This window comes from Ailuropoda melanoleuca, chromosome 16, assembly GCF_002007445.2.
Source record: "Ailuropoda melanoleuca isolate Jingjing chromosome 16, ASM200744v2, whole genome shotgun sequence".
NCBI classification, from domain to species: domain Eukaryota; kingdom Metazoa; phylum Chordata; class Mammalia; order Carnivora; family Ursidae; genus Ailuropoda; species Ailuropoda melanoleuca.
This window is the reverse complement of record NC_048233.1, coordinates 79770464-79792561: the sequence shown is the minus strand read 5'-3', so window position 1 is coordinate 79792561 and position 22098 is coordinate 79770464. Positions and strand designations below refer to the sequence as shown.

General features: G+C 44.0%; 1 protein-coding gene across 1 annotated transcript in view; it reads left to right on the top strand.

Moving 5' to 3' along the window:
* The window catches only part of OSBP (oxysterol binding protein), a 32499-nt gene that overhangs the window by 6563 nt on the left and 3838 nt on the right, over positions 1–22098 (top strand). Inside the window, 9 exon segments of the mRNA XM_011237696.2 lie at positions 952–1202; positions 5876–6074; positions 6323–6425; positions 6750–6804; positions 6986–7117; positions 12195–12440; positions 12719–12839; positions 19488–19591; positions 21483–21578. Of these exon segments, the coding sequence (XP_011235998.2) occupies positions 952–1202; positions 5876–6074; positions 6323–6425; positions 6750–6804; positions 6986–7117; positions 12195–12440; positions 12719–12839; positions 19488–19591; positions 21483–21578 (1307 nt within the window).

Here is a 22098-nt window from a genome sequence, read left to right as displayed (position 1 = left end):
GTGATGGGTACAAAACTGATAGCGAGAGGTACAACATGGCTCTCTATTTGATATACTGTTGGAGGGTCATTTAACAGAAGACCTTGCATTGCTTTCAGTGCAAGGGTGGCTTTAGTGTCAGATGAGTTCATCACAACATTCCTGAGCTCTCCTTTGGAAGAGGTAAATTAATGAGTCTTTTGATGATTTAGACATTGTTTACAAAGAGTCAGACTGCAGTTCTCAACCCATTTCATACAGGGCTCACCCATCACCCAATGGATGATGGTAGATTTGTAGTAATGATCAGCTTGGACTGGATTGGAACCCTCAAGCTTGAGTGGTAAGGCTCAACAATTCATTCCCAATCCCAGGAAACATTTAATTCTCCATCCTGTTTTCCAGGGACCATTGGTTCTCAAACTTCAGTGTGCATCAGAGTGGCCTGGGCAACTTATTCAAAATGCAAGTTCCTGGGCCTGGCCTCAACACCAGCCAAATCAATTTCTGGGGTGGGGCCAGAGTGTTGGCACCTTTAAGAAGAAGCCCAGGGGTGGGAGGGTGGGGAAATTCAATGTAGGTGGACAAAAGATACAGACTTTTAGTTATAAGATAAATAAATACTGGGAATGTAACATACAACATGACGACTATAGTTTTGGGGTTTTTTTAAGATTTTATTTATTGGGGTACCTGGGTGGCTCAGTTGGTTGGGCATCTGCCTTTGGCTCAGGTCATGATCCCAGGGTCCTGGGGTCGAGCCCTGCATCGGACTCCCTGCTCAGTGGAGAGCCTGCTTCTCCCTCTCCCTCTGCTGCTCCCCCTGCTTGTGCTCTCACTCTCTCTCTCTGTCTCTGTCAAATAAATAAATAAATAAAATCTTTAAAAAAAGGGTGGACAGAGTTGGTAGGGTTCTGTCAGCTCTGGAGTCACATAACTAGAGTCCCGTAACTCACCTCTCGGCTCCTACAGATGAGTCTGGAGATGAAGAGTCTGTCTCACAAACTGACAAGACGGAGCTGCAGAATACCCTGCGGACGCTGTCCAGCAAAGTGGAGGACCTGAGCACGTGCAACGACCTGATAGCCAAGCATGGCACGGCGCTGCAGCGCTCCCTCAGCGAGCTTGAGTCCCTGCGGCTGCCCGCCGAGAGCAATGAGAAGATCAAGCAGGTCAACGAACGGGCCACGCTCTTCAGGATAACATCCAATGCCATGATCAATGTGAGTGCGTCTGGCGCCTGTGTCACCTTTTCATTCTTTCCCTCTTCAAAATGTAATTCTCCCCAAGTGCCGGGGAAAGTTATAATTCATAAAGCAGGGAACATAGGTCCTGCTTCACTGCTCAGGGGATTTAAGTTACATTGTTTGTTTTATGAAAGAGAACAGGCTGCACAGATGGAATGACTTTCACGCTCTGCTCGAACGGTCCACTCCAACTTGGGAATTTGTTAGGAGGCCAGAGGCCAGAGCAAGGCCCAGCCTTGCTTCTGCAGCCAGCAGGACATCTGATGGTGATGTTAATTGAGTCCCTTAACTTCTCTGGTTGCGGTTTTGTTTAATTGTTTTTATCTAACCTCTTCTGTTGGATCTGAGCACTCTCTGTGGGTCCCTTCCACTGTTGTGTGTGGGCTTCAAGTTGGGAGTCTTACCGTACTTTGCTTGTGTGTTCTGGCCTACAGTGTGGTAAGTGGGGGCTGGCCAGGTGCCAGTGAGAACTTTATAATACTAGTTAGTCCCATCTGTAGTCCTTGATTTCAGGGGTAATTCTGGGTGATAAGACAAAATACTCAAGTTTGGGTACTTTGCTTTCAAAAAGAAGGGACCAACGCTCTGTCTTATTGTGACCCCAGCCTTGGGTGGCTGTGTGGAGTACTTTAGCTGCTTGGGTGCAGGGCTCTACGTAAACTCAGGGCATGGCGGATGTTGGGATGTATTTCAGATTCTGGGTGATAGGTGTGAAATGGTTTTAAACAACACTGTTTCTCCTCTACTGGTAACTGATTCTCACCTGGCGGGTTGTTGCAGTTAACTTGCACAGAAGAACACCAGAGGATGTGTCCTAAAGCAAGTGAAGAGTATTCCGAGAAAGGGCTTATGCTGGTTTTTTCCCCTGTCCAATTAAATGGGATGAAATTACCTCACTAGAGCCAGATTTTCCCTTGTTCAGGAAGTGATACTAAGACATCTGCTTTGAACGAGTTTAGTTCACAGGGCTTCTAGAGATCAGAGGTCTTTCCTTGTGACCAGGGGAGAAGTTAGTTTTTCTCACTTAAAATGCCTTTGTTACTTAATAGAAAGTTGTGATCACCTTGATTTTCATATAATTTTCTGAAATGTTGAACATTTTCTTCAGTGCTCTGATTCACACACCAGGTAGAAGAGGCTAATTGTTTTTGTCCCTTTAAGGACTGCAGGAAGATCAGCCGTCTCCCAAGACCATTGTGCCCATCAGCACGAATGCTTGTGTTTCTAATGTCTAATCGTGTGCTCTTGTTCCAAACTGTCCACTTTTTAGTGACTGTGCGCCTGTTTTTCAGGTCCTCTTATGATCCGGAAAAACCTCATAAATCACACAGGTCAATTCACCAATAGTAAATAAATACACTTTTTAAATGGAACAACTCAGGACACAATAGTCTCCTGACAGTGAATGCGGTCTTTTATCCCTGCTCCATGGCAGTTTTTCTTCTCCTCTGGTGTGAAAAATGAGCTAAATCAAACACCTCTTGAATAAAAAAATCTCTCATAAAACTGAAACTTAGTTTGGATTTTTCATTTGAAAGAAATGCTCATCTTTGTTCCTTGGAGCAGGTCTTCTTCCCCAAGTTGTAAATGTTCAGAGTTTGTGTCAGAGGGAATGATCTTTTGGCAATCGGGGGTACGTTCTGTTTTTTCATTCTGTTCTCCCCAGCATACCACCTATGCCTCCTTCATAGCGGCATGTTGCTTGAAATGGGTATTTTTATCCTTGTGTTTTTTCCTTGGTATCTTTTAGGTGATAGTGGCAAGGCCTTAAAATTAACACGTTAACTTCACATCTCAAAACAGGCAGTTTTATCAAAGGAAGAATACATTTCACTCAGTTTCTTGATTGCTTAGGACATAGCTGTTCTTACGACCCAAGTGATTCTAACCTGAGAAATAGATCTAATACTGTTAGTGTATCCATTTGCTTATTCAGGAAACATCTGTTGAGCACCATCTGTGTTCTAGGCACTGTGCTAGGGGATATAAAACAAATGTGGATATGGCCCCTGCCCACAGGGAGATCATTCTCTAGTAAGGGGACAGAGAAGTAAATGGATCATTATAGGGTGTGCTAAGTGTCATGATAGAGCACGGGCTGCTATGGTATGTATAGAATAATTGGAGGTGTTTAGCTCAGACCAGGAAGGTTAGAGAAGGTAACTCCTCAACTAAATTCTGAAAGACCAGAGAGACTCTCCCTGTGAAAAAAGGCAGTATAGAGCTTGGGGGCCTGAAGTCCAACTGCCTTAGCTATCTACATAACCTGCTTCCTCTGTGAACTCAATTCCTTTTCTCTAAACGGTGATGATACTAGGAGCTGCTCAAAGGATTGTTGAAAGGCTTCTATTAATTAACGTAAAGGGTTCAGTGAAGTGCCGGACACATAATTGCCTGTCACTAAACTTTCGTTATGATCAGTATTCTTAAAAGAAGTGAGGGAGAAAAACTGATCTAGGTAGGGGTGTAGCTTATGCGGATCCCTTCGTTCTCTCGGAAAGTCTGCAAACTACTAATTGATTGTTAGAACAAGGAAGTAGCTAGAGATAAGGCTGGCCAGGGATTAAGTGTGGGGGAGGGGATGGGGTGCAGATCCTACTAAATGGGCTTGGTAGAGTGGATTAGAAGAGGATAAGGCGATTTTGATGCAGGTTTAACTGTAATACCTAACACCTTATTGAGTGCTTACTGTGAGCCTCAGATTTCTGAGTGCTTTAAATGTAAAGCGACAGCTCTTTGAGATAGTTGCTGTGGTGGTTGTTTACAGTGAGGCACAGATTGGTTAAATAAATAACTCATCCCAAATTCCATAGCTAGGCAGTGGGATGCAGCTGTGATTAGAGCCCCAACAATGGGACTCCTCTGAGTATGGAAGATGGAAAGACGTGTATACAGATCCCAGAAATAATTCTTAAAGAAGAATCAATAGGACTTGATAATCGGAAGTGGGGAGGGAAGAAAAAGTAAGATCAAAGGTGCCTTCTAGTTTCCTGGCTTGGTCAGGGGGAAGGGCCCTGGTACTGTTCTTGGTGTGAAGAACAAACACCAAAGGGAGAAGCAGAGTCAGAAAGGGAACTTGGTGAGTTCACTCTGGGACTCAATGATTTTGAAATTACTTTGAACCATTGGATAGACAATTGGATATCCTGTCTCCATGTATTCGAGCTGGAATTACTGATTTCATTGTCATTAGCCTATAAGCAAAGGTCGAAACCATGGGAGTAGATATTCTGTTTACCTTTTATTTTATTTTTAAGATTTTACTTATTTATTCGAGAGAGAGAGAACACAAGCAGGGGGAGCAGGAGAGGGAGAAGCAGGCTCCCCGCTGAGCAGGGAGCCCGATGCAGGGCTTAATCCCAGGACCCTGGGATCACGACCTGAGCCAAAGGCAGACGCCTAACTGACTGAACCACCCAGATGCCCCTGTTTACTTTTTAGTTTCTCCATAACAGGGCATAGACTTTTAAGTTTACGTTGCTTCCTTCCTTCCTTATTTATTAAGCAAACTTTATTAGGCTCCTACAATGTACAAAGCAACTAAGTTAGGAGCTGGAGTTATGTATATAAATAAGATATAAATGGTGTGTTCAGGTTGCTCATAATCCACCCGGAGAGACAGAAAATCAGTCACAATACCACTGTGGATGGTATAAAACAGAAGTGTGTGCAAAGTGCTATCTATGGACATGCAGAAGAGAGATCGGCTGCTTAGGAAATGATCACAGAAGAGGTACATTTGCCACAGATCTTAAAGAATGAAGCGGACTTGGCCAAGTTGAGGAAGTGGGTAGGAAAAGGCATTCCTGGCAAAGCAACAGCATATGTGTGTGGTAGGCAGGCCTGAAAGAAATATGTGTCCAAGAAATGGTGAGCAGGTCAGTGTGGCTCCACTGTCGGGCACAGGGGTGGGTCCAGCTGCCTGGGGAGGAGGATACAGGGCAGGTGGTGGCCACATCTGAAGGGCCCTTGACATTCAACCCAATAGTTAGGTTCCCAGTGGGGAGCCTGTGAAGGGGCTAATATGATGGTCTGTGTTTTGTCTGTAGATCCCTTCTTTGTTGCCTTACATAGGTTTCTAGTTTTTAAGGTTAGTTGTTTCTCTTCGTGCCCAAAATAACCAGTTACTTTTGCGCATTTTGATCTAATTCAGGGCAGATTCCCTTTTCTCAGTATCTGAATTCCTCAGCTTTAGGTGACCTGAGTGTGCTCAGGAAGGTATTGAAAGCAGTTATCCTCTGCTAGTCCTCCTCTTTCTTTTAGTCAGTAGATTGTTCTCCTCTTTCTTTTAGTCAGTAGATTGTTCTCCTCTTTCTTTTAGTCAGTAGATTGCTTCTTTTGGTTCAGTTCACCTAGCTGCCCTTTGCGATGTCGCCACAAATACCTTGTCTAGGTTTACTGCTCACTTGGCATTTGTTTGGTCCTCATGATCAGGAATATACAAAGGAACCATGACAACCATGTTCGGTTTTTTTTCTGGGGTTGACCTTGATTGCATCACGGAGCTGGCTGTCCCAGATACTGTGGAATAAAAAGGAGGCTTTTGCGTAATTTCCTAAAGTTCCTAGACTATGTTACTTAATGGGCATACAGGGGCCTGAGGGAAATCTCTGACTAGTTGAGTTGAGCATAACTCTTTCTCCATACAGGCCTGCAGAGATTTCCTCATGTTAGCCCAGACCCATAGTAAAAAATGGCAGAAGTCCCTTCAGTATGAAAGAGACCAACGTATCCGGCTGGAAGAGACCCTGGAGCAGCTGGCGAAGCAACATAATCACCTGGAGAGGGCCTTCCGGGGGGCCACGGTGCTGCCGGCAAACACTCCCGGCAGTGCTGGTTCTGGAAAAGGTAAGTCGCTTGGCTCCTGGGTGGCCTGTTCAGATGTGAGCCAGGTGGTTTGCTGCCATTGATAGACCTGCAGACGCTCCCGGATCAGTGACTGCTATGGCAGGGAATTGGAGCTGTTTACTTCTGGCTCTGCCCCTGCTCTCTACCCTGTGTTGCTGTGTTGGTAGTTAGTGCGGTCAAGATCCTGCTGGGCCAGGTTTTGGTAAATTGAGCCGAAGTAAACAAATGGCCTTCTTCTCCCCTTGCAGATCAGTGCTGCTCTGGCAAAGGAGACATGAGTGATGAGGATGATGAGAATGAGTTTTTTGATGCTCCTGAGATCATCACCATGCCCGAAAATTTGGGCCACAAGTAAGTTGTCCTTGACTCCCTCCAAAATGAACACATCGGACCATCAAAGTTGAGAAATGTTTCAGTGGGACTATTGTAGTTGTCGGTGTTAACTAAGATCTGGACTTTTCCTTAAATGAGTGGAAAACTCTCAACTTTGTTCCATGAACAAGTCCTCCAGAGATGTTTAAATTTGTGCATATTCTAATCTAAGTGTTGTCATCCGGTCACCTGGTACTAAGTTTGTGTGGTGCGCTTTGCATTCCGCTTTGTGGAGACCTGGTGAGGACCAAACTCTGGTTGTTGACCCTTGTTCTATTTCTCCTATGTTTCCCACCTGTGTAGACGCACTGGCAGCAACATCAGCGGAGCCAGCAGTGACATCAGCCTGGATGAACAGGTGACTCACATGTGGGAGCCATCGGGTGAGGGATGTGGCCGTGAATCCCAAGGATTTGCCTGTAAAGCCCTATGAGAAACAGAAAATACTGATTCTTTTTTAATATGGGGGAAGGGAAGCTTATAAATACCGGGTTTTCTGTTCTTTGTGGGTGATTGAATGGCTTTGTTTTTGCCCGTAGTACAAGCATCAGCTGGAAGAGACCAGGAAGGAGAAGAGAACTAGAATACCATACAAGCCAAACTATAGCCTCAATTTATGGAGCATCATGAAGAACTGCATCGGAAAAGAACTCTCAAAGATCCCCATGCCGGTGAGGCTCTTGCACACCCGGGCTCTGCCAGGAGGGCCTCTCAGGCCGCAGTGGGAAGAGTGCTGCTGTGACAGCCCCGTGCACCTGAGAGGCAGCTCATGCATGGCATGGTCTTTGTTACCCTTCCAGTCTAGAACTGTCCCTTAAATTAGCTGCTTTAATGTAGTCTGTGGATCTGGTATCTCCAGATCACTTCGAATCAGATGCATTTGTTTAGGACAGTTATTTATGAGCAGATCCCTAAGCTCGACGTGCTGAGGGCATGCACGGATAAATACAGCGTAGTGTCTGGTTTCAAAAAGCATGTAGTTTAAAAGAGACAGACAGGAAAACAGGTAGAAAAGTTGACTCTCGATGGTAGTGTTATGGGACGTACCAGCCATACACAGGCTTGGAAAGCACAGAACAAAAACAGTCCGTTCCATCTGGGAAGATGGGGACCATCTCCATGGTGAAGTCTGTATTTGGGCTGACCTCCCTGCCTCCCGCACTGCCCTTCTCCCATCTGTCCACACTGTTGCCAAAATGACATTTTTAAAATTACAAATGTCGTCATGTCACTCCTTAGCCTAAAATCCTTAACCGGGTCCTTTTTTGCTTTGAGGGTAGTCCAGATTCCTTAGTGGGCCTGTTACTTCCTCCCTTGGACCAGGCTCCACCCACACTAGTGATCTAGTCATTCAGAGTTATGTTCAGGTATGCAGAGGCATCTCGGTTTTCCCCCCTCAGGGCATTTGCACAGACTGCTCTTTCTGCCCCAACTTTCATCAGCTTCCCACGCACCCATGCTGCTTTTCTTTTCCCATGGCTGATCGCCTCGAGGATTCAGCTTAGCTTAATGTCTGTTAGCAAGCTTTCACCCATGCATCTGGTCAGGGTGAGATGGCTGTCCCTTGCGTTCCAATAGGTTCCATTGCTCAGTCATTACACAAGCATTTACTGATTGTCTCCTGTCTGCCTGCTGTTGTACCAGTGTATCAGTTACGTACAGGATCAATTTAAAGAAACATCCAAAATCTATTTGTCTAAACCCAGGGTAAGCAAACTGTGGGCCTCAAGGCCAAATCTGGCTGCCATCTATGCAGCCTGCAAGAGGCTAAGCTTAGTTTTTTTATTTTTAAATATTTCAAAAGTATAAAAAAGAGGATACTATTTCGTGATGAAAAAATTGCATAAAATTTAGATGTTAGCATCCCTCAAGTTGTATTGGAACACAGTGATGCTTGTTCATGCGTGTATTGTCCGTGGCTGCTTTCATCCCACAGCAGCGGTGTTGTAGCTGTGGCAGAGGCCATATGGCAGTGTCAAATGGGATAGTAAATATGTAGGCTTTGAGGGCCATATAAATATTTACTATCAAACCTTTTATAGAAAAAGCTGGCCAACCCCTACCTTAAACAAATATTAGCTTAACTCATTCTCCTGTTAAAGTCCAGAAGTAGGGGATCCAGGGCTGGGACCATACTCCACGCTCTCAGGACCAGGCTCCTTTCTGTCTTGTTGCTCTACTCCCTGTGGCCTCAGTTCCTAGGTCTGAAGTGGCTGCTCCAGTTGGGACCATCAGGGTCTCATTCCAGTCAGCAGGAAGAAGGAAAGAGAAGGCCATGCCCTGCCTGTGAAGAGTGCTTCCTGGAAATTGCATACACTAGTTTAACTTCACTCTCTTTGGCCAGAACTTCAGTAGATGGCCATAGCTGGCAATGAAGACTGCCAGTGGCGTGGCCTACTTAAACATCGGGGGGTTCTATTTCTTGCAGAAGAAAGGAAGAACGGAGAGTGGGGGGTAACATACAGAAATACAGAAAGTATTCTCCTCCCCTCTTGGGTCTTACGGGCCAGCGTGTGGCTTCTGCTTCTCCACAGACTGTGTTCCTCATGGGTGGAGACTGCGTCTTACTGGTCTTCATATCTTTGATGCTTAGCCAGTGCCTGGCACATAGATACCAGTTAGCAAATGTTGAAGTAATTAATTAACTGGGTCTTAGAAAACAAATAGATTTTTATGTAAGTGTGTAGGATTTTTGTTAGGAAAGTGTTGACCTCCAGACAAGAAAAGGCCATGAGTTAGCACCCTGGAGACACACAAAATAATTGGTTTACTGGGGGCCTGGAAAGCCACCCCACTTTTCTGGTGCCTTGCAGAAAGTAGTGGGAAGGTGGGCTGGAAAGGAGGGTCATTGCAGCCTCAGAAATGCAGTTCCTGCTTAGAATAACTTCTGCGTCTAGGTGACCTCTCTGTCTCCTTTTACCATTAGTTCCTTGTTGACATTGCCACTAGGGGTGTGCAGTCCTGTACCTGTTTGCCCGAAGCTCTAGTCCTCGCCCTTTGCCTGCCTTGTGGGGCGTCACTGGAGAGCTGGTTCCTCCAGGCTGTTCTCAGGTTCTGTGCCTTGGCGGCCGGCTATGCTCCACCAGTGCAAGGCACCAGTAGAAGTTCTGGGGGGAGCAGGGGAGAGGAAGGGAGGGACCCTGGCCAAACATTCTCCTGGGCAGTGCTTTGACGGTGGCTGGGTGGCGCTGGTTTCCACTGGACAGGCCCCCTGAGGCTTCAGCTTCTGCTGGGTGCCTCTGGCCTCTGGGCCGTGGTTCTACCGCTGCTTCTCCTTGTTCCTCCGGCCCCGTGCTCAGGGCCTCCTACTCTTGTGATCTCCATGTTGTCCTTTTCGGCCACCTAAGTCTCCATCAGCCGTGTAATGAATTCCCTCCTTCCTTCTGCTTTAAATTTGCAGGTTCATTTGTTTCCCTGTTGTGCCTCTGGCTGGTAAAATGACCAATATGAAAAGCTTGGCACCTTTAGAGACACTCTGGTTCCTGGAACAGTGGTTGGGGGCCAGGGCTGCGTGTGTGGGAAGAACAGCGAGGGCTTAAGGATGCACTGATTGCAGGCCCAGGCTGTGCGCATATGTCTTGTAGCCCAGTGGAGTGCACTGCCCGTCTCGTGTTCCTCAACATGCATGGAAGCGTTCCTTCGTGTTGCCTGAAATTCTGCCAATGAGAGATTTTGTTGGCGTAGTTTCTAAGTACCTTCTGTAGGTAGGAGAAGACTCTTCAGGATTTGAGCTGTGTTAGTCCATTACCCCTCTGTGTGCATTTTTTCTTCTACTGTTTTTCTCTTAGTGTCTCTCAGCATCAAGAATATGGTTTTGGAATATGGTGCCCTGTTGTAGTTGAAGCCGGTTAGATCCTACTTCCCAAAAGAGGAGTGTTTTGTTTTTGTTTTTTGTTTTTTTTAAGTTTTATTCTATTATTTATTGGCGAGAGAGGGAGAGAACGCACAAAGGGAGACTGAGAGGGAGAAGCAGATGCCCCACTGAGTGGAGAGCCCAATGCGGGCCTCCATCCCAGGACCCTGAGGTCATGACCTGAGCCGAAGGCAGATGCTTACTGACTGAGCCACCCAGGCGCCCCCAAAAAGAGGGGTGTTCTGTTGTTGGTCTGGTGTCTTCGCATTCACTGGGAAATTTTCAAAGAAATGCTGGGTATATTTCTCAGACAAAGCAGGCTGTAGCCTGTTTTTCATTTTTTCAGTGTATAAATGCATAGAAATAAACATGAAAATAAAATGGTTATCTTTGAATAATGGCATCTCAGGTAAATTTTTTTCCTTTTTAAAGTTTGTTATAGTAAAAATTACAAGACACTTCACAATTGGGAGGGCAATAAATATTAGGGTACTATGTTGCTCAGAGATTGGTGAGTAGGAGGTTGGACAAAAATGCAGGAAAAGGGTTTGGGACCACAGGAAAGAGAAGTGTTTTTGTTTATTTGTTTTAACTGAAATATTGCTCGAGGCCAGCTCTAGTCAATAGAAAGGGAATTGTTTTCCTCCTCCCTCTGTTCTCTGGATTCAGAACTCAGGCTAATGATATGCAGGCTTGTTCAGTGAGATTGCTGGATTGTAAAGCTAAAGTAAGCTTTGTGGGCTAGCCTGGGAACCTAACCTGTTTTTATAGTTATTTTAAAGTCATCTTTAATTCCAAATAGTCAGTTTAGAAGCTAACTCTTTTGGGGGGTGGATGGAACGATAGTGTCTCTTTTGTTCACGTCTCTCTATACCCAGTGGGTAATATAGGGTCTGGCACACATGAGGGCTCAATAAACATTTGTGGAATGCATAAGAGAATGAACGAATGAATGAACATCTTCTCCCTGACAGAAGCACACACACACTTGCTTCATTCTGTGGTTGAGAGCCCTAAGTTGGCTCTGAACCTTGAAAGGCAGAAGCACTCACAGCCCCAGTCAGCCCCCATCATGAGCACTCCGGTCCAGAACACAACTGTCCAGTGTCAGAGAAGGAACCAGAATCCTGGCCTGATACATAACTGAATCAATAGTTAGCAATCGAGGGGCACCTGGGTGGCTTAGTCAGTTCAGCGTCTGCCTTCAGCTCAGGTCATGATCCCAGGGTCCCTGGGATCAAGTCCCGCATCAGGTTCCCTGCTCAGCAGGGAGTATGCTTCTCCCTCTTCCTCAGTCACTCCCCTGCTTGTGCTTGTGCTCTCTCTCTCTGTCTCTCTCACAAAAATAAATAAATAAAATCTTTAAAAAAAATTAGCAATCGTCTCGTCCAGGAGTAGAAGCTACCTTTTGTAATGTTTTCTTTTCACCAGCCTTGACAAGCCTGTACTTCTAATTTACTACCCTTTCTTTTCTTCCCCAAGAATTTTAAATACCTCACTTCCTCTCTGGGTATACTTGTGCTAAAATACATTTCTTCTTTTATTCATTCTTTCTATACCTATTTGATGATGGTCTCCTATGGGTGAGGCATCGATCGCTTTCAGATATGCAGAGATGAACAAAGAGGCACGGTGCGCATCTCAGAGAGCTTACAGTCAGTGAAATAAATGAAAACAGTGATTTATACTGCTCGTTGACATGGACAGTTGACCAGGGAGAGTGCGTCACTTGTAGGTTAGATCTTGGAGCTGATCTCCTGAGCAAAGGCTCTTTTCTTCCCAGTGATTTGCTTTATCATCTTGACATCTCGATTTATCTTTCTACCTGCAAAAGCAGTCAACTGTCTCTTATAGATGTGTGGGCAAAGTTTTTAAATCTGTTCTTTTCCTGACAGGTGAACTTTAATGAGCCCTTATCCATGCTTCAGCGCCTTACTGAAGACCTGGAATACCATGAGCTGCTAGACCGAGCTGCAAAATGTGAGAATTCTCTAGAACAGCTCTGTTATGTTGCAGCTTTCACCGTGTCCTCCTACTCCACTACTGTCTTCCGTACCAGCAAGCCATTCAACCCACTCCTTGGGGAGACTTTCGAGCTGGACCGATTAGAGGAGAATGGGTACCGATCCCTCTGTGAGCAGGTAAAGGAGCCTCAGGACTGTGACACATTTACTTTTTGAAGAAAGGGATGGTTTTGGTTGATGCCTCTGGGTATTACATTTGCAGAAATTTCAGTTCCTGTCATCCCAGACTGCCTTCTTTTCCTTTAGGGCTTCAACACTGGAGGCCCTGGTATTCATCGACAGTTGTGGGTATAAAGCTGTCAAGTGTGCATTTTGGGTGTTTATCACCAGTTCATAGGCAGTATCTTTTCCTTATCCTTTTTCCTCCGTTAATTTGAACCACTGATTTCTTCAAGGTGAGTCATCATCCCCCTGCTGCTGCACACCATGCCGAGTCCAAAAATGGCTGGACATTGCGTCAGGAAATCAAAATCACCAGCAAGTTCCGAGGCAAATACCTCTCCATCATGCCCCTTGGTAAGGCTGCCATCTGTGTAAGAAAGAAAGATTTTCTGGCATGAAAGAAGTGGTCACTGATTTAACAGTCAGGAGACTGGAAGTCTGATTTGGGTACTGAACCTTAACTTGCTAGCTTTGGGCAGGTCATTTTACTTCTCAGCTATCAAATGAGTGAGGAGGCGGAGAGTCCTTTAGGATCCGTCCAGTCATAAATGCTTCTTCGTTTATAGCTAATAAATCTTGAAGTACTATTTTAGAATATAAAATCTAGCATGCGTGAAACTCTTTCTCTTAGCTGGTGGTGTTGCCCCCACTACTCTAGCAATCAGCTTCACTCCATAAATCATAATTCCTGGGACTGCAAGGTTAGGTTTCTCGGACGGTCCCTCCCCTTTTCCTCTCCTTTCTCCCCCTCTTCCACCACTGGAAGGGTGAGGTATCATTTATGTAATGGCTGAACTCCAGGTAAGATGAAACTTTATTTTAAAAGATCTTATTGGATTACAAGTTAATGGTGCACCAACATCAGAAAGATCAGGCCTGGGAATAGGGAGTCCTGACATGCAGTATCGGAGAGTCTGCACTGTCGGGGAAGTGAGGTTATTCACAAAGTGTAGTAGAGATTCCCGAGGCTCTCTTGAACCAGAGCAGCCACGTTTGGCCTTGTGTGTCCAGGAGAGTGAATGCTGAAAAAGAAAACGCAGAGCAGACAGAGAGAAAGCAAGTAGCTCCCTAGAGACAGAGCCGAGAGTAACCGCCTAAGCTCCTGGTGGCCTTCCGTTTCCCGGTTCTTGTCTGTCATGAGGCGGAGCCTTAGTGCTGGGGTAGAGTCATCTTCTTTAGTAAATTCTCCTTTCTCTCAGAAGTACAAAATGAAGGGGCGCCTGGGTGGCACAGTCGTTGAGCAAGCGTCTGCTTTCAGCTCAGGGCATGATCCTGGCGTTCTGGGATTGAGCCCCACATCAGGCTCCTCCGTTGGGAGCCTGCTTCTTCCTCTCCCACTCCCCCTGCTGTGTTCCCTCTCTCACTGGCTGTCTCTCTCTGTCAAATAAATAAAATCTTTAAAAAAAAAAAAGAAAGAAAGAAATACAAAATGTAGCAGGTATAGAATTTAAAAAGTTTCTAGAAAATAAAAGTTAGCCAGAAAACAAATGCAAGAATGTGTGTAATACATTAAAAGGAGAAAAAAAAAACGGGAGTGTTAGCTCTTACAGCCTTGTGGTTGATATGCAAAAGACTCTTAGATGAAAAGGTGGCTGAGTGATTTTGGTCTTGATGTTTACTGAGGACCTTAGAAAAGGTTCAAATTGCTTGATTGTCTTTGATGTTAACAATATCAGAAGTATTAGGTTAAGAGTAGTAAAGCCTGGGGTGTTCTAACCTAATTTGCAGAACTTGGATGTTAAATGGTCATATTGCAACATGACTTTCACCCATGGAGAGGTTTCAGAGGCCCCGCGAGGATCTCCAAAGGGATGGGTTATTTTTAATTCTAAGGAAGGTTGTATACATGTTAAAAGTAGCAATAAATCTAATAAATAGCAATAAAATAGCAGTAAATCTACCAGTGATGCGCTATACACTTTCTCTGTGATTTGACTAATACAGAGTTTCGTGAAGGGTAAATAATTACTATATGAACATAATATAGGTGGTGGATCTAACTTTTTAGAGTTAAAAAATTATCTTTGGTAGGATTCCATTCCTGTGGTTATTTAAGGATTCAGGTCACCAGGATGTGTTGTCTTAAGTCCCTCCATCCATTAAATACTGAGCACCTGCCATGTACCAGGCAGGAAGTGTAAGTGAGCAAAGCTAAGATCCCAGCTTTCATAGGGAGACCGAACAAAGAATTGACATAGTGATAGAAAACTCAAGTACGGAGAGTGGGATTTCTGGACATTGGCCCTGGGGGTGGCTGTATTTCATATTTTGGATCAGTGACTTGGAAGGAGAATCCTGCAGTGAAATTTTCACATTTGCAATGGCACTTGACTCTCCTAGGGTAAATTGTTAAACCAATAGATGTCACTGAAGAACAATTTATGGACAGGGTTGTGAGTGAGTAGACAGACAGATGGTTTTTGGAGGTGGTGGCAGGGAGTCTGAATTTCCTTGTAAAATACACTGGAAAAGTTAGAACTCCTGAAATCTAGAAAGAAGAATGCTTCTAGAAAACATAATGGAAGTATGCAAAATGAAGACAGTGGCAGAGGATACATCATGTGAATTTGCTCATCAAGTTCCAGGGCATTGGAACCAGGTAGTTGCCTTAAAGTTGGAAGAGACACATTTGGGGCACCTGGGTGGCTCAGTCAATTAAGTGTCCTACTCTTGAATTCAGATCATGATCTCAGGGTTGTGAGATCGAGTCCCACATTGAGCCCGCACTGAGCGTGGAGCCTGCTTAGGATTCTCTCTTTCCCTCTCCCCCTCGCCCCACTCACCCCCATGCCTGTGCTCTCTCTCTAAAAGAAAAGAAAGAAATGGGGCACCTGGGTGACTCAGTCAGTTGAGCATCTGCCTTCAGCTCAGGTCATGATCCTGGGGTCCTGGGATCAAGCCCTGCATTGGGCTCCCTGATCAGCGGGAGAGCCTTCTTCTCCCTCTCCCTCTGTAGCCCCCGCTGCTTGTTCTGTCTCTCTCTCTGACAAATAAATAAATAAATAAATAAATAACTTAAGAAAAAAAAAAAAAGAGACACGTTTATGTATGTAGGTATTTATTTGTCTTAAGATTTTTATTTTTAAGTAATAATTTAATAAGTAATTTTCTCTACACCCAGTGTGGGGCTTAAACTTACAACCCCAAGATCATGGGTTGCATGCTCTACCAACCGAGCCAGTCAGGGACCCCTAAAGAGACACATTTAAATGTGTGTTATTTTATAGTTTTGGAGCTTTCTAATCCAAGGAGAATCACAATTGGGGAATATGAATGAAAAAACCAGTAAGAAAAAAAAAATCAGTTAGCCTGTTGATCTCTGTGTCAATGACACTACTGGGCTCTGTGGACCTTGATTTTGCTCCTGAGTGGCATTTAATAAAAAAATTCCCCCTATATATATTTTATTCATTCTTGCAATTTCTACTTCTTGATTAAAGTGATTACTTATAATTATACGAATTAGGTAGGATTTATATTTGCCATTTTTGTTTTTTGGGTTTTTTTGGTGTTTTTTCGTGTATTGTCTGTCTTTTTTTGTCTCTTCCTCTATTAGTTCCTTCTTTTGCGTTAAATAGATATTTTTCTAGTTTACCATTTTAATTCAATTGTTATTTCTTTTACTATATGTTTAAAGACATTTTTATAGTGGTTATCTTGGGTAATACACTTAACATCTAAGCATCTTGTTCAGATTAATACTAATTTAATTTCAATAGTACACAGAAACCTTGCAACCATATAGATCCAGTACCTTTTTCCTCCTTTGTGGTTTTATTTTCATGTAAATTGTTTTCATACATTATAATCTCATCAACATGGTTTTATAACTTGCTTTATAGGGTGTTTTTTAAAATCATATAGCAGAAAAAAGTTGCAAGGGAAAAATACACTTATACTGTTATTTTTTAAATAGCTACAGTTATGTTTATTAGTCTGTTTTTTTTAAGATTTTATCTATTTATTTGAGAGAGAGAGCGTGCACGCATGGGGAGGTACAGAGGGAAAAGCAGACTCCATGCTGAGCAGGGATCTTGATGGGGGACTCGGTCCCAGGACCCTGGGATCATAACCTGGGCCGAAGGCAGATGCTTAACCAACTCAGCCACCCAGAGACCCCTTACTGGTGTCTTCTTAATGGAGATTTAAGTTGCTGTCCAGTGCTGTCCAGTGTCCTTTCATTTCAGCCTGAAAGACTTCCTTTACAATATTTCTTGAAAGGAAGATCTGCTAGCTATGAATTTGTTAAGTTTTTATTTGTCTGAAAATGTCTTAAGTTCTTTGTTTATGAAGGATAGTTTTGCTGGATATAGAATTCTTGGTTTGATAAATTTTTTTCTTTCAGCATTATTGGATATGTCATCCCACTGCCTTCTGGCCTCTGAAGTTTCTGATAATCTCACTGAGGATCATGTATATGTGATACATCATTTCTCTCTTAGTGCTTTCAAGATTCTTTCTTTGTCTTTCAGGAGTTTGATTATGATGGGTTCCATTGTGGTGCTCTTTGAGTTTATCCTGTTGGAGTTCATTGTGCCTCTTGGATATGTAGATTAATGTTTTTCATCAAATTGGGAATTTGGGACCATTATGTATTTAACTGCTCCAATTATGGGGTGTTTGGGTTTTTTTTTGTTGTTGTTTTGTTTTGTTTTGTTTTGTTTTGTTTTAGAGAGAGAGAAACCGGGGAAGGGGCGAGGGAGAGGGAAAGAGAGGATCCCAAGCAGGCTCCGTGCTCAGTGTGGAGCCCAATGCAGGGCTCGATCTCATAACCCTGAGATCATGACCTGAGCCAAAACCAAAAGTCAGATGCTCAATGGACTGAACCACCCAGGGGCCCCCTTAACTGCTCCAGTTGTGAACACCACCTCAGGCAGCTACTATGTTAAGCATTTGTCATTGGTTGTTTTGATTGTCACCCCTGGGGAAAGGCTGTTTGAGGCGAATAGGTGCTAAGTCAGGTCACATAAAGGTAAGCCCTTGTGCGGGAACCACCAGACAGGTCAGACAGTGACAGTTCCTTGGAGTCTGGGCTTTTGGAGCTTCATACCGTTGCTCCCTCCAGTGTTTGCTAGGCTGCTTGCTGGTTTTCATGTCTGCCGTGAGTGACGCTGCTGGTTTTCAAGGCGACTGCCAAGCTGGGGAGAGGAGGATGGAAATAGGGCCAGTTAAAATTCCACAAAGCTCATTTTTCTTACTAGAGTTCTGAAAAAGTTGATTTTGATTATTTTTGCCTGGTGTTCTTAATTGATTTTACTGAGGAACAGATCTATAAAGTCCTTACTTGACCATTCTGAAGTGCCTGTCTTCCTTTTCATATATATTAAGTGCCTCAATTTTTAGATCTTTAACTTCCTGTCCAGTCCCCAAGACACAAATATTATATGAAGGAAGGCAGTCATGGGGCTTTCTTTATTTTTCCACTATCCTTGGGAGATGGGAGGGACATTCTGCAGAACAACAGGTGCATCAGCAGGGTGGGACATATGGTTATGGTATTGGGCAGTACAGACATTCTGATCTTATTTTGAGTTTCAGCTCTGGCCCTTACTAGCTGTGTGACCTTGGGAAGATTACCTCTCTGAGCTCAGAGTCTTTGTTGTTAAAAGGGGGATGTGGTAGGCTAAATAATGTTCCCCTCCTCCCAAAATAACGTCCACATCCTAATCCCTGGAACCTGTGAATATCTCACTTCTCACAGTGAAAGGAACTTTGTAGGTGTGGTTAAATTAAAGATCTTGAGATGGGGAGATAATTCTGGAGTATTTCTATAGGCTCAATATAATCACAAAGGTTTGGGGGTCCCCAGGCCCTCTGTACTCCTGACCAACTGGCTTCAGTTTCGATAATTGGCTAGGATAACTCATAGAACCCAGGAAAGAACTATCCTCACTTCATAGTTTTATTATAAAGGGTACAAATCAGGACCGGCCAAACGGAGAGACACATCCGGTCTGCAAGTGTCCTGAACATAGAGCTTCCATGCCTTCCCCCATGGAATCAGGGCACATAATCCTCCTGGCACATTGATGTGTTCATCAACCAGGAAGCCGCACCAAGCTTCATTGTCCAGAGATTTTATTAGGGTTTCATTAGGAGGGCATGATTGAACCATTGGCCACATGACTACACTTAATAGCCAGGCCTCCTTCCCTCCCTGGAGAGAAGGGAATACCATTCCCAGGAGGTTGGGAGGTCTGGCTGATAGCAAGTGATTCAAGGCCCCAAGTCACTAATTACACGGTTGATCTTTCTGGCCTGGCCTCATCCCGAGCATAAGCTATCTAGGGGCCCACCATGTTACCTTATATGCATAAACTATCAGGGCCCCCATTAATAACACACTACTATCACTTGGGAAATTCTAAGGGTTTAGAGGTTCTTTCCCAGGAACCATGGACAAAGACCAGACAAATTCTTTATTATACAACCTAGGGTCACACCTCTGATGAGCATTGGAGCCAGGATTCAGTCCAGTTCTGCCTGATTCCAAAGCCCCTGCTCTATCCACTACTCCATTACTGTTAAGGCCCTTAGAAGAGTGGTTTACTTAAGGTCACACAGCTAGTTACTAACAAGAGGGCCTGGCCCCCGGGCCTGACTACCAATGTGTGCTCCTTTCCACAATTCAGTTTATTTTTTCATGTTGGTTCCTGTAACTTTTGCAACTTGTATGGCAGGCACAGTTGGTGAAGAGATTGGAGCTTTTGCTTTCATTTTTATTTCTACAATTGCAGAATATTGCTTCCTAGCTAAGCCCTATCAGTTGTCAGTGTTTGTCATCATTTAGTTATAGTTTATTCATAAATTTAAAAATGAAGTGAAAAAATTCAATCAGTACTTCCAACATTTAAGAAGATTATAAATCCTTTTTGGTTTATTGTTTTCCTTTTAAAAGTAAGAAATATTGATAGAAGAGGATCAATCCATTGTTATTTGTAGCTAACATGGTGCTATTATTCTAATATTTGGCTTAATTTGTGTACTTCTTCCTGTTTCCAGGTAGTATCCACTGTATTTTCCATGCAACTGGGCACCACTACACTTGGAAGAAGGTTACCACAACAGTGCACAACATTATCGTGGGCAAGTTGTGGATAGATCAGGTAAGCAAAGGTGCCCAAAGTGTTCTGAAGTTCAGAAGAATATGTTCGTAGGTATGTCTGTGCAGTATCAAGGACATGTGAACTGGCCCCAGACTATTGTTACTGATTTATCTATTTCTCCTAAGGAATTGCTCTCAGCCAGAAGCCCCACCCCAACCTCTATACCACAAAATATTTTTTTGTAAATAACCAGTTTATAACATTCATTCCATGACTACTCTTCCAGGACTGTGTTGGCTACTGTGAAAGGACAACAAAATGATAAACACGGCTCCTACTCTTCATCCTTTCATTATTCATCAGACATTCACTGCTAGGCAGAGTGCTAGGTCTTGGGGATACAAAGCAAGATAAGACATTGTCCTTCAAAGAGTTCTTGTATCATTGGAGATAACATGACAAATATGTATAGATTGAAAAGTATTAACAGAGGGGCGTCTGGGTGGCACAGCGGTTAAGCATCTGCCTTCGGCTCAGGGCGTGATCCCGGCGTTATGGGATCAAGCCCCACATCAGGCTCCTCCGCTATGAGCCTGCTTCTTCCTCTCCCACTCCCCCTGCTTGTGTTCCCTCTCTCGCTGGCTGTCTCTGTCTCTGTCAAATAAATAAATAAAATCTAAAAAAAAAAAAAAAGTATTAATAGAATATGCTAGTGTTAAGAGCTGTACGAAGATAACATCTAATTAATTGTCAGTGTGCTCTTAAGATGATGGTTGCAGTAAATTCAGAAAAGAAAGGGAGGGGCGCCTGGGTGGCTCAGTTGTTACGTGTCTGCCTTCGGCTCAGGTCATGATCCCAGGGTCCTGGGATCGAGCCCTGCATCCATCTCCCTGCTCAGAGGGGAGCCTGCTTCTCCTTCTGCCTGCCGCTCCCCCTGCTTGTACTTTCTGTTTGTCAAATAAATTAATAAAATCTTTAAAAAAAGAAAAAAAAAAAGAAAGAAAAGAAAGGGAATACTGTCTAGCAGTCAGAAAAGCCATGGTAGATGTGGGAATTAAGCTTTGTTTTTTTTGTTTTAAAGATTTTATTTATTTATTTTAGAGAGGCAGGGGCAAGCAAGGGGAGGGGCCGAGGGAGGGGGGAGAGAGAGAATCTCAAGCAGATTCCACACTGAACACAGAGCCCAATGCAGGGCTTGATCTCACGACTCTGAGATCACGACCTGAGCCGAAATCAAGAGTTGGACAGTTAACTGACTGAGCCACCCAGGCACCCCAAGCTGAGTCTTAAAGTGGTTTGGGATTTAGAAGATAGAAAGGAGGAGAAAATGAATACAATGTAGAAAGGCCCGGCATGTGCAATCTTGTAATTGTGAGCAGAGTACTTTGATATAAGCACAGAGTTCATGAAGGGTATGAGTGGGGGGTTGGTTTGGAATGGTAAATTATTATGTGACTATCAATATGTGTGCTGAAAGGCAAATCATGCCACCTAACATGTGGCACATGATTGACAGAATACCAGAAGGCCATTTGATCTTGATCCCAACCTGGAATACCAAGGTTCCAAAGGAATGTCACAGCTTGTCGGGGTCGGCTGAGACTGGGACTCTTTTTTTTTTTTTTTTTAGATTTTTTTTATTTATTTGACAGAGACAGAGACAGCCAGCGAGAGAGGGAACACAAGCAGGGGGAGTGGGAGAGGAAGAAGCAGGCTCATAGCGGAGGAGCCTGATGTGGGGCTCGATCCCATAACGCCGGGATCACGCCCTGAGCCGAAGGCAGATGCTTAACCGCTGTGCCACCCAGGCGCCCCTGAGACTGGGACTCTTAAGCAAGGGAGTCTGAGAGTGTACGATGGAAAAGTGAAGAACTATGAGGCATGGGGTCTGGCAGATATTCAAGTCCTCCGGTCTTAATAAAATCAATCCATGATGCTTTTTATTTTATAGTCTGGTGAAATTGATATTGTGAATCACAAGACGGGAGACAAGTGCAATCTTAAATTTGTTCCTTATAGCTACTTCTCTCGTGATGTAGCAAGAAAGGTAAGTTGGAGTTTATATGCTTTTCCTTAGTGTGTGTTCCATGGAAAGCCTACTCTTTGGGGCCTGGTGTAGATGATGGATGAAGAGACAGTCTAAACATATATATCTCCTAAATATGTATATGGTGATTTGGGGCGGGGGAAGGAAGAGGTAAAGGAGAAAGTCAGCAGGAAGGGGGACTAGATTGCATTACCAAACCACGTCATTGTCTTTTCTGGTAAAGACATTAAGAAAGTGAAAGTCAAGAGCAAGGAGAGATTGAAAATGGGAAACACAGAGGAAGGACCAATAGAAGGATTTCAGGAAGAAGGATGGGCAGTTTGACCGCAGTGAGGTCTAAGCACGAGTCCTGTGTCACCACCACAGCGGAACTGTGCCAAGAGTTTGATGGAGAGTGAAGAAGAGTTGGGGATTTAAATCTGTTTGTGGCTGTCTCTGAAGAAAGAAGAAAATACCAGAGAGAAGAGAATACCTTAGAGAGAAGAAAATACCATAATTCTGAGTACCATTCAGATCCTTT